This window comes from Ranitomeya imitator, chromosome 6 (assembly GCF_032444005.1).
Source record: "Ranitomeya imitator isolate aRanImi1 chromosome 6, aRanImi1.pri, whole genome shotgun sequence".
Taxonomy (NCBI): domain Eukaryota; kingdom Metazoa; phylum Chordata; class Amphibia; order Anura; family Dendrobatidae; genus Ranitomeya; species Ranitomeya imitator.
Window position 1 is genome coordinate 389,500,551 of NC_091287.1, and position 12,616 is coordinate 389,513,166.

A 12,616-nucleotide genomic window follows, 5' to 3' on the forward strand; every position below is an offset into this window, starting at 1 on the left:
GCTCTGCCATGCACCCAAACAGTGGTTTACCCCCACATATGGGGTATCAGCGTACTCATGACAAATTGCAAAACAACTTTTGGGGTCCAATTTCTCCTGTTACCCTTGGGAAAATAAATAATTGGGGGCGAAAAGTTCATTTTTGTGAAAAAATATGTTTTTTTATTTTTACTGCTCTACATTATAAACTTCTGTGAAGCACTTGGCGGTTAAAAGTGCTCACAACACATCTAGATAAGTTCCTTAAGGAGTCTACTTTCCAAAATGGTGTCACTTGTGGGGGGGTTTCCACTGTTTAGGCACATCAGGGGCTCTCCAAACGCGACATGGCGTCCTATCTCAATTCCAGTCAATTTTGCATTGAAAAGTCAAACGGTGCTCCTTCCCTTCCGAGCTCTGCCATGCGCCCAAACAGTGGTTTACCTCCACATATGGGGTATATGCGTACTCAGGGCAAATTGCACAACAACTTTTGGGGTCTAAGTTCTCCTGTTATCCTTGGTAAAATAAAACAAATTGGATCTGCAGTACATTTTTTGTGAAAAAAAGTTAAATGTTCATTTTTTTTTAACATTCCAAAAATTCCTATGAAACACCTGAAGGGTTAATAATTAATAAACTTCTTGAATGTGTTTTTGAGCACCTTGAGGGGTGCAGTTTTTAGAATGGTGTCACACTTGGGTATTTTTTATCGTATAGACCCCTCAAAGTGACTTCAAATGTGATGTGGTCCCTAAAAAAATAGTGTTGTAAAAATGAGAAACTGCTGGTCAACTTTTAACCCTTATAACTCTCTAACAAAAAAAATGTTGGTTTCAAAATTGTGCTGATGTAAAGTAGACATGTGGGAAATGTTACTTATTAAGTATTTTGTGTGACATATCTCTGTGATTTAAGGGCATGAAAATTCAAATTTGGAAAATTGCGAAATGTTCAAAATTTTCGCCAAATTTCCGTTTTTTTCACAAATAAACGCAAGTACTGTCGAGGAAATTTTACCCCTGACATGACGTACAATATGTCATGAGAAAACAATGTCAGAATCACCCGGATCCATGCAAGCGTTCCAGAGTTATAACCTCATAAAGGTACAGTGGTCAGAATTGTAAAAATTGGCCCGGTCATTAACATGCAAACCACCCATGGGGGTTAAGGGGTTAAGGTATCATTTGATTCCATTTCTTATGACCTGTGTGCCCATATAGACAGCTTAGGAGGGTCAATCCTACCGACAGATGCTTTTTAAAACAATGCAGAAATTAATACGACACTATAGTAACTGAAATCGGTAATAAAGTATGAGTAATAGAATGTTATTAACATTTAACTAAAGCGTATTCATGTCATTACACTGTCTCATTATTAGAAGTATGGGTTTTCCAACAGTAAATTTCTTAATAAAGCCAATATTTGTTCAAGGAGTAGTGCCCTTTCAAAAGTTGCAGATGTGTTATTTATCTAAGAAATCTATGTTACATTTACATTTATTGGGAATCTGTAGTTATTTCACAATGCAAGCAGCATGCATTGTTAAACAGAACCCTTAGACCTGATGAAGCCAGTGTAGTTACTTTGAAAATCTATGGCAGAATAGCTGTTTAATCATATTTGAGGGTTCCTCCACTTGATATTAAAATTAGCTAGCACTTGCCTGCATCTCATAAGGAGATATTCCTCATCTTAATCTTATCAGGCTATACTCCAAAGACATACTGATAGGGAATTTAGCGCTGATCTCTGTAAAGCGCTGTGGAATTAATGTACAATAATTATAAATAAATATAAAGTGATTCGTGGGTGAATTTTCAAAGTAAGTACAGCAGCCTCATCAGGTCTAAGAGATTTTTTTTATACATGCAGTCTGTATAGTTGAATTTGGCAACATATCTGTTTTAATAATTTGAGAAAACTCCAAATAATATAAGGAAATGAAAACTCAAATTATTCTGAAGAAAAATCACTGATGTTCTGAAAAAAATATTTTTCACTATGACTACACAATTCTAAGCACACTGGTTTGTTATTATTAGGAAACAATCATATTAGCTGCTTCATATTTTTTTTTTAGGTTGATGGGCCAGAAGAAGCCGCTATCGCAGAGCAGAGAGAGGCCGCCTTCAGATATCAATCAGTAGGAATTCAAGTAGAAGAAGAACGAGCGTAAGAAATCTGCATCTTATTTCATAGTACTAAGCTAGAGTAAAATAGTGAATTAATAGGTAGTGCAGTTTCTGAACAGTGATTTCTATCCCTAGTTTTCTTGAATAGTAAGTTACTCTTGGCTTATGTTAGAGAGTAGAGGTGACGTTTGTCTCACATGACTAAGGTGTTTCTTAATAGCATGTATACCTAGGAATAAAAGAAAATGTATCTAGTTCATGATGCAGCGTGTTTCAAACTTACGTAATACAAGAAATAATAGACCCATATGTCAAATAAAGAGAATAGCAGGAGTCGGCCATAAATCTGGGATCTCTGTCATCTGAAGTCACACCATTTTATTCTAACAAATTGCCATAATAATATCTAAAATTATTAGATTTAGGTTAAAAATGTTCACAATGTGCAAAACGTTCATTGGTGTGCTGTGCAGGACTAAAATAAAAATATCAGCCTTAAAGGGAACCTGTCACCCCGAAAATCGTGGGTGAGGTAAGCCCACCGGCATCAGGGGCTTATCTATAGCATTCTGTAATGCTGTAGATAAGCCCCCGATGTTACCTGAAAGATGAGAAAGAGACGTTAGATTATACTCACCCAGGGGCGGTCCTGCTGCTGGTCCGGTCGGATGGGCGTCTCTGGTCCGCTGCGGCGCCTCCCATCTTCATTCCAAGACGTCCTCTTCTGATCTTCAGCCACGGCTCCGGCGCAGGCGTACTTTGTCTGCCCTGTTGAGGGCAGAACAAAGTACTGCAGTGCGCAGGCGCCGGATAGGTCAGAGAGGCCCGGCGCCTGCGCACTGCAGTACTTTGTTCTGCCCTCAACAGGGCAGACAAAGTACGCCTGCACCGGAGCCGTGGCTGAAGATCAGAAGAGGACGTCTTGGAATGAAGATGGGAGGCGCCGCAGCGGACCAGAGACACCCATCCGACCGGACCAGCAGCGGGACCGTGCCGGTGGGCTTACCTCACCCGCGATTTTCGGGGTGACAGGTTCCCTTTAATTCGTCAAAGTGTTTTAATCAGAACTATGCCATGAAGCAGCATGAGTACCAAAATGTTGTCACAAAACAGAGTTGCACAAAAAAGTTCAATACTTTTGCCCAGCTCCGTCAAAATGAGCGGAGCTGGGGCATAAAGTTCATCAACACATTTGTGCCTCTTAACGAATCAGGAGCTTCTGATTCCAACATCCGTCCAACCCCCCCCCCCCCCATTAAGACTGGTGGGAAAACCTCTCTTGATTAATTGAGTCATCGTGATTGGATGGGTGATTGTTATTCTTTTATTACTTTTGATCCATTAATTTTATTTTGAATGAGATTTTGTACAAGGTGATTCAGAAAGCATAAAGCATGGTGCAACTATCCAATTATTATCTATAAAGTACAGATGTTCAAAGTGATTTCCATTGGTCACACGGCAGATGTCTAGGTGGTAGTCCAGTTCTGTCCACATGTGTGTCAGTATGTCCTCAGATGTGGAGTCCACTGTTTCAGTGATGCATTGTCTCAGATTCACCAATCTTGCGCTAACCTCCATGATCGCCAGATCTAACTCCCTGAGATTTCTGTCTGTGGGGCTACATCAAAGACTTGGGGTATCTCCTCCCTCCTGGCCTTCCAGCCACAGGATCTGACTGACCTGAAATGACCCATCACTGAAATAGTGGAGTTCGAATCCAAAGATCTACTGGAACAGGTCCAGAAGAACTGGACCACCGTCTACACATCTGCCGTGCCACTAATATTAATCACATCTGTGGTTTATAGATATAACTTGGATACATCTTGTATCTTAGTATGTTCATACATTTTTGTTATGTCCTCTTGGTTAGGAACCTTCTTTTTGGTAACTTTCTAGATAAATGTATGCATGCGCCTAGTCTTGATGTCCACTCTGTCCTATTTTTTTTCTCTTTTGAATGGGTAGTTTTAAATATTTTTGCATAGAGTATGTTGCTACATTTTTAATAATTGTGTTAACTTTTTTATATTTATTTTACTATGTAATAATGAGTCCTAATCTAAGTGATCAAGACATGCTGTAGGTTGTATAAGTTTATTTGCAGATTACTGATGCAATCACTTATTTGCTAAGTACTGCGGTCATAGGCATCAATGGAAAGATAAATGTCATATCTTCCCAATAAAATACAGTGATTACGCTGGTAGTTTTACAACATAAGCACAATTTTTGGTAGGTAGCAGACAGACAACAAACATTTCTAATGAACCTTTCTCATGAAGGACTCAAAGAGCAGTTCAGGAATTGACTGATTCACTTGATAAAACATCCTGTGTAGAAAGCAAATGAGATATCTGCCATCAAGCGCCAAACTGAACAGGTGTGCTTTCAGTCTTGTTTTAAATGTGTCCATGGAAGAAATCTCTATGATCGATCCATGTAATGAGCTCTAGAGAGCGGGCGCTCAATGACAGAAGACTCGGCCTCCAAATATTTTATGGTGGATCCTGGGTGTGACCAGATCATTCACGCCTACTTGTCCAACAGGATGGCACAGATCATGGGGCTACACTATTTTTTTAAGTATCTGAAGCCCTAAATTATTTATGGCTTTAAAGGAAACTTGTCACCTGATAAAACGCTGTCAGTCAGTGCCGAGAGTGCGGTTACAGCCGCCGCTCTCTATACACAACGCAGTGACTGAATCTACACCAGCGCCGCTCCCGTGACTTAAGCTGGACCATTACTGGGAGGAATAACGTTTACTTCTTCCCAGCAGCATGCATCTAAGTGCAGGTTCAGAACGCTATTATCCTGCGGATTAATCCCATATCTGCAGGTTAATAGCGATTTTTCACATGACAGGTTCGCTTTAAAGGGAACCTGTCACCATGAAAATGCAGTCCAATCTGCAGGCATCATGAGGAGGTTCAGTACAATCCATGTTTTCATGATTTAATCCTCTGTTCTTTCCGGGATATTCGGTCCATTGGGCAGTCCTATCAGTGATTGACAGCCGTCTCTGTGTGCACACTTATAGAAAGCAAGCTGTCAGTCACTGATAGGACGGCCCACAGGACTGAAATCCCCAGAGAGGACAGAGGATTAAATGTTTAACACACAAGTTGTACTCAATCTTTTCTCACAAAGTGATATATTAATCTGCTCAGCTCCCCCTGTCCTCCTGCTCTATATCATCATGCCTGCAGATTGTACTGCATTTTCATGGCGACAGCTTCACTTTAATGATTTTCAACCACACTTTAAATTTTTTTCAAATTCTAATTCAGCCAGTGCAGTGTGCGGAGGTTTGGTTTATGGCAGTAAGGCATGGTTGTTTGCTTAGTTATTAGCCAAGCTGTAGTGTTTTGCACTAACTCAAGGTTAACTAAATAAATAATAAATGAATAGATCAACAAATTAGGTCATGTATTGATTTTCCAGAGGCTTACGTATACGAGGAGTCCAGGTTGCCGACATTGCAGCTATGGAGGAATACAGACAAGGTGAAGAGGACATCTTGGCATGTCTTCCTTTAGCATATAGAATATTTTAGAGGGATGACCACATAACATTGCTAAATATACACTGCAGATATGATTTCCAATCAACTGCTACCTGAGGAGCATTTTTGCTTATGGATGCTACAGCATACAGTTTTCACTAACCCTTATCTCATATTGTGTCTTGGATCCCTTGAGCAGAGCATCAGTCGCACATTTCTTGCACATAACTGTAGGGAAAACACAGATGTTCATCAAAATTCATGCAGTAAGTACATGCATCATTTTTCTGATTTGCAGTTGTTAGTAGCAGCAATAAACACACCTCTCTGTAACTTTAGGTTTCCCTTAATAAGGCTCATTTGGCTCAGTATTTGTGGTCATTACTTCATATCCTTCATTTTCAGTCTTGTGATTTAGTTACTTGAAATACAGTATATAGATGTTCTGTCCATGTTGGAAGGTAAATCCTTCCAAAGAGGTAAAACGTATAACTTTGATTAAACTTTAAATGTGTCTTTAGAAAGGGAAAATATACAATCCCAATTCTAAAAACGGTTCCAGTGTATAATGAAAAGAAAACAAGAAGGTATTGATTTGGAAATATTTTATAGCCATATTTTATTGACAACAGAACATAGAACACAGATCATTTTTTTCATTTCATTTTAACCCCTTTCCAACATCGGGCGTAATAGTATGCGGATGTCGGACTCCCCCTGCTTGGTGCGTGCTTCGGCGCTGAGCCCGCACCTTTCTGGGCACATGTCACCTGATATATACAGTGGGGAAAAAAAGTAGTCAGCCACCAATTGTGCAAGTTCTCCTACTTAAAAAGATGAGCGAGGCCTGTAAATGGCATCATAGGTAGACAACAACTATGAGAGTGAAAATGAGAAAACAAATCCAGAAAATCACCTTGTCTGATTTGGCAACATTTATTTTGCAAATTATGGTGGAAAATAAGTATTTGGTCATTAACAAAAGTTTATCTCAATATTTTGTTATATATCCTTTGTTGCCAATGACAGAGGTCAAACGTTTTCTGTAAGTCTTCACAAGGTTGGCAATGGAAGTGCGGGGGCTCCGGGCTTTCACAAAATGTCGGCAGAGCCTCCACACCCCCGAGCACCACCGAATACTGCCTTACCAGTCTGGGATGGGAGTCACTACAGAACACCCCCTTCGCAGCCCAAGGCCAGCAGAATCGTCTGACTCCTGCTGTTGCCACACTACTGATAAGTATATTCCGACTATAAGACACCCCCCCCCCCATTTTCCTCCCAAATATGTTGGAGGAAAAGTGCATGTTATAGTCCGAAAAAATATGGTACTTTTCCATTTCTCTTGTTAACTCTGTCCCAACCTTTTTGAGATGTTGTTGCTGTCATTAATTTCTAAATGAATTATTTTTTTCAAATGCAATGGGAAAATGTCTAATTTTCAACTTCTGATACGTGATCAATGTTCTGTAGTGGATAAAATATGTCTGTAAGAGATTTCAAAATCATTGCACTCTTGTTTTTTTACATTTTATACAGCATAATAACTTCTTTGGGGGTTGTAGAAATACGGCCCTGGCAAAAATTAATAGACCACCACATCAAACCCTGTCATGAGCAGCCCAATCTCCAGACCTGAACCCCATTGAAAACCTTTGGAATGTAATCAAGAGGATGATGGATGGTCACAAGCTATCAAACAAAGAAGATCTGCTTACATTTTTGCGCCAGAAGCAGTGTGAAAAACTGGTGGAAAGCATGCCAAGACGCCTGAAAGCTGGGATTAAAAATCATGGTTATTCCACAAAATATTGATTTCTGAACTCTTCCTGAGTTAAAACATTAGTATTTTTGTTCCTAAATGATTATGAACTTGTTTTATTTGCATTATTTGAGGTCTAAAAGCACTGGGTATTTTTTTCTAATTCTGACCATTTTCCTTTGTCAGAAAAAAATACAAAATTTATAGCTTGGAACTTTGGAGACATGTTGTCAGAAGTTTATAGAATAAAAGAACGATTTACATTTTACTCAAAAATATACCTATAAAGAGAACAATCAGACAAACTGAATATTTTGCAGTGGTGTCTTAATTTTTGCCAGAGATGTAGATGTCATTATTATGATAAATACATTTCTAAATATTTTGACTTAAGCAAATCACTCCATTATGTAATAAAGACAGACATTTGTCCTAGAATGTTAATAGGACAGTTGCCTGTGAGCATGTGCAGTAGGAAGCTCTGCTCCCTTCCTTCATGTGTAGGAATATGTGATCCCAGTGGATATTGTGATCTAATACTGGAGAAACCAGGGATGCTGAGGTAAGAAGAAGCTGCTCACCCTGCTAGCCACCTGTCTATCTGATGATCTAATACAAAATATATCAGAGGTACTGAGGTAAGACGAGGGTACTCAGTCTGCTGTCCACGTTGTCTATCTTATCCAATACTGGAAATACCAGGGATGCAGAGGTACTGAGAGATCACTCACACTGCTATCCACCCTGCCTATCTAATCTAATACTGGAGAAACCAGGGGCACTGAGGTAAGAAGAGGCTGCTGTCCACACTGTCACACTGTCTATCTGATGATCTAATACTAAAGATACCAGAGAGGTAAGAAGAGGGTACTCATTCTGCTGTTCACCATGTCTATCTCATCCAATACCGGAGATACAAGGGCAGTTACAGTAAAATGAGACTGCTCACACTGCTGTCCACCCTGTCTATCTGATCTAATACTGGATATACCAGGGACACTGAGGTAAGAAGAGGCTGCTCACACTGCTGTCCACCCTGTCTATCTAATCTAATACTGGAGATACCAGGAGTACTGAGGTAAGAAGAGGCTGCTCACACTGCTGTCCACCCTGTCTATCTGATCTAATACTGGATATACCAGGGACACTGAGGTAAGAAGAGATCGTTCACGCTGCTGTCCATCATTTATTTCCTACCTATCTTATCACGGGGTTACTGCGACAGTGTGGAGCTAGAAGACCACAGCATTTGATTGCTCCTACGCCGGCGTTGAGAAGAAGCATTTCTCCTTCATTTTAAATGTGTTTATTCCTTCTGACAGACCAGGGCTTAATTGGCTCGGTTAGCTACTCCTTTCCCCTTTATAATCTGGGCTCTGATACTAATCCTCGTCAGAGCTAGCTTTATTGCTGCATGGTTAACGGAGAGAGAGGTGTTCATATCAGAAGGAGAGTTGGAGGAGTTATAAGTGACTGTTGCTTGGTTTGTATACATGGTAATTCCTTATCCTTCTCTGTTTTGGTTTATTCCCCTACCTTCACACCCCGGTGCATTCTTCTGTTATATATGAGTGAATATTTTGAATGCCTGGAGTTTTCTGTTAACCCTTGTTTGTGTTGCCTTGTTTGTCGGGTTGGTGTATTACAGTGCACAGTAGCGCCCCCTCTTCCCTGAGTGGGTGGAGAGAACAGATGGAGGGCTAATTCCGGAGATAAGGCAAGAGTGGAGGCACGGACATCTTCACCTTCGGAACTATCCTGGAGAGTAGGGCGAGCTAAGGCGCCTCCTAGTGTTAGAGACAGGGAAGGAGCCCTTGGTCCTGGTTCACTCGACAGCTGTGACATGCCATAATACTTGAGATAATAATGGTGCTGGATAATAGGGGTGTTGTGGCTAAGAAGACATTTCTCACATTACTGTCCACTATGTCTTTCTAAATGCTAATAATGTATATCACATACTGTCAACCTTTCTCCAGGTTACAACAGCGGAGCTTGCTTCTGCACATGCTCACAGAGACCTGTCATATTAAAAATCTAGGGCAGGTTCCTTGTTGTGAATTCTGTGGCAGAGCTCCCTCCCGTGGTCACAAGTGGTACTTCGGCTGATTCTCTCTGTGAGCTTCTGTTGGTGGAGGGAAGTGGTACTGCGGCTTCTGAGTTTCCTCCCTCAGGTGATCTGGTGAGGTCGTTAGGTGCTTCTCTACTTAACTCCACCTAATGCTTTGATCCTGGCTTCCTGTCAATGTTCCAGTGTTGGACTTGCTTTTCCCTGGATCATTCCTGTGGCCTGCTGCTCTGCATAGCTAAGTTCTTCTTTGCTATTTGTTTGCTATTTTTTCTGTCCAGCTTGTCTAATTTGTTGCTGGAAGCTCTGGGACGCAAAGGGTGTACCTCCGTGCCGTTAGTTCGGTACGGAGGGTCTTTTTGCCCCCTTTGCGTGGTTTTCTTTAGGGTTTTGTGTAGACCGCAAAGTTACCTTTTCTATCCTCGATCTGTTAAGAAAGTCGGGCCTCACTTTGCTGAATCTATTTCATCTCTACGTTTGTCTTTTCATCTTAACTCACAGTCATTATATGTGGGGGGCTGCCTTTTCCTTTGGGGTATTTCTCTGAGGCAAGGTAGGCTTATTTTCTATCTTCAGGCTAGTTAGTTTCTCAGGCTGTGCCGAGTTGCATAGGCAGAGTTAGGCGCAATCCACGGCTGCCTCTAGTGTTGTTTGGAGAGGATTAGGGATTGCGGTCTGCAGAGTTCCCACGTCTCAGAGCTCGTTCTATGATTTTGGGTTATTGTTAGATCACTGTATGTGCTCTGACCGCTATGTCCATTGTAGTACTGAATTGCCTTTCATAACAGTACAGGAAGCCAAAAGTACTAATGATTCTCACTAGAGGGAATAAAGAAGTTCTGAGACCTTTTTTTTTTCTTTGCACTGTGTTTTGCCTTTTTTTTCCCCTAGACATTTGGGTGGTTCAGTACACAGGTGTAGCGATGGACATTAGAAGTCTGTCTTCATTTGTGGATCAGCTCTCGGCAAGAGTACAAAAGATTCAAGACACTATTGATCAGAAAGCTATGTTGGAACCAAGAATTCCTATTCCTGATTTGTTTTTTGGAGATAGAACTAAGTTTCTGAGTTTCAAAAATAATTGTAAATTATTTCTGGCCTTGAAACCTCGCTCCTCTGGTGATCCAGTTCAACAGGTTTTGATTGTTATTTCTTTTTTGCGCGGCGACCCTCAGGACTGGGCATTTTCTCTTGCGCCAGTAGATCCTGCATTGAGTAATATCGATGCGTTTTTCCTGGCGCTCGGATTGCTGTACGATGAACCTAATTCAGTGGATCAGGCAGAGAAAAATTTGCTGGCTCTTTGTCAGTGTCAGGATGAGATAGAGGTATATTGTCAGAAATTTAGAAAGTGGTCCGTGCTCACTCAATGGAATGAATCTGCGCTGGCAGCTATGTTCAGAAAGGGTCTCTCTGAAGCCCTTAAGGATGTCATGGTGGGATTTCCTATGCCTGCTGGTTTGAATGAGTCTATGTCTTTGGCCATTCAGATCGGTCGACGCTTGCGTGAGCGTAAATCTGTGCACCATTTGGCGGTATTACCTGAGCTTAAACCTGAGCCTATGCAGTGCGATAGGACTTTGACCAGAGTTAAACGGCAAGAACACAGACGTCTGAATGGGCTGTGTTTCTACTGTGGTGATTCCACTCATGCTATCTCTGATTGTCCTAAGCGCACTAAGCGGTTCGCTAGGTCTGCCACCATTGGTACGGTACAGTCAAAATTTCTTCTGTCCGTTACCTTGATCTGCTCTTTGTCATCGTATTCTGTCATGGCATTTGTGGATTCAGGCGCTGCCCTGAATTTGATGGACTTGGAGTATGCTAAGCGTTGTGGGTTTCTCTTAGAGCCCTTGCAGTGTCCTATTCCATTGAGAGGAATTGATGCCATGCCTTTGGCCAAGAATAAGCCTCAATACTGGACCCAGCTGACCATGTGCATGGCTCCTGCACATCAGGAGGTTATTCGCTTTCTGGTGTTGCATAATCTGCATGATGTGGTCGTGTTGGGGTTGCCATGGCTACAAGCCCATAATCCAGTATTAGATTGGAAATCCATGTCGGTGTCCAGCTGGGGTTGTCAGGGGGTACATGGTGATGTTCCATTTCTGTCAATTTCGTCATCCACCCCTTCTGAGGTTCCAGAGTTCTTGTCTGATTAACGGGATGTATTTGATGAGCCCAAGTCCGATGCCCTACCTCCGCATAGGGATTGTGATTGTGCTATCAATTTGATTCCTGGTAGTAAATTCCCAAAAGGTCGACTGTTTAATTTATCCGTGCCTGAGCACGCCGCTATGCGCAGTTATGTGAAGGAATCCCTGGAGAAGGGGCATATTCGCCCATCATCGTCACCATTAGGAGCAGGATTCTTTTTTGTAGCCAAGAAGGATGGTTCGCTGAGACCTTGTATAGATTACCACCTTCTAAATAAGATCACGGTTAAATTTCAGTACCCCTTGCCATTGTTATCTGATTTGTTTGCTCGGATTAAGGGGGCTAGTTGGTTCACCAAGATAGATCTTCGTGGTGCGTATAATCTGGTGCGAATCAGGCGAGGAGATGAATGGAAAACTGCATTTAATACGCCCGAGGGTCATTTTGAGTATCTAGTGATGCCATTCGGACTTGCCAATGCTCCATCAGTGTTTCAGTCCTTTATGCATGACATCTTCCGTGAGTACCTGGATAAATTCCTGATTGTGTACTTGGATGACATTTTGATCTTCTCGGATGATTGGGAGTCTCATGTGAAGCAGGTCAGAACAGTTTTTCAGGTCCTGCGTGCTAATTCTTTGTTTGTGAAGGGATCAAAGTGTCTCTTTGGTGTGCAGAATGTTTCATTTTTGGGGTTCATCTTTTCCCCTTCTACTATCGAGATGGATCCTGTTAAGGTCCAAGCCATCCATGATTGGACTCAGCCGACATCTCTGAAAAGTCTGCAAAAGTTCCTGGGCTTTGCTAATTTTTATTGTCGCTTCATCTGCAATTTTTCTAGTATTGCCAAACCATTGAACGATTTGACCAAGAAGGGTGCTGATTTGGTCAATTGGTCTTCTGCTGCTGTGGAAGCTTTTCAAGAGTTGAAGCGTCGTTTTTCTTCTGCCCCTTTGTTGTGTCAACCAGATGTTTCTCTTCCGTTCCAGGTCGAGGTT

At 41.5% G+C, this 12,616-nt stretch overlaps 1 protein-coding gene across 6 annotated transcripts in view; it reads left to right on the forward strand.

Annotated features, from left to right (window-relative positions):
- The window catches only part of DLGAP1 (DLG associated protein 1), a 937,306-nt gene that overhangs the window by 830,789 nt on the left and 93,901 nt on the right, over positions 1-12,616 (forward strand). For all 6 annotated transcript variants that reach the window (XM_069731141.1, XM_069731137.1, XM_069731138.1 and 3 more), the window contains one exon: positions 2,069-2,160. In XM_069731141.1, the coding sequence (XP_069587242.1) occupies positions 2,069-2,160 (92 nt within the window). The remainder of the gene's footprint in view (positions 1-2,068; positions 2,161-12,616) is intronic.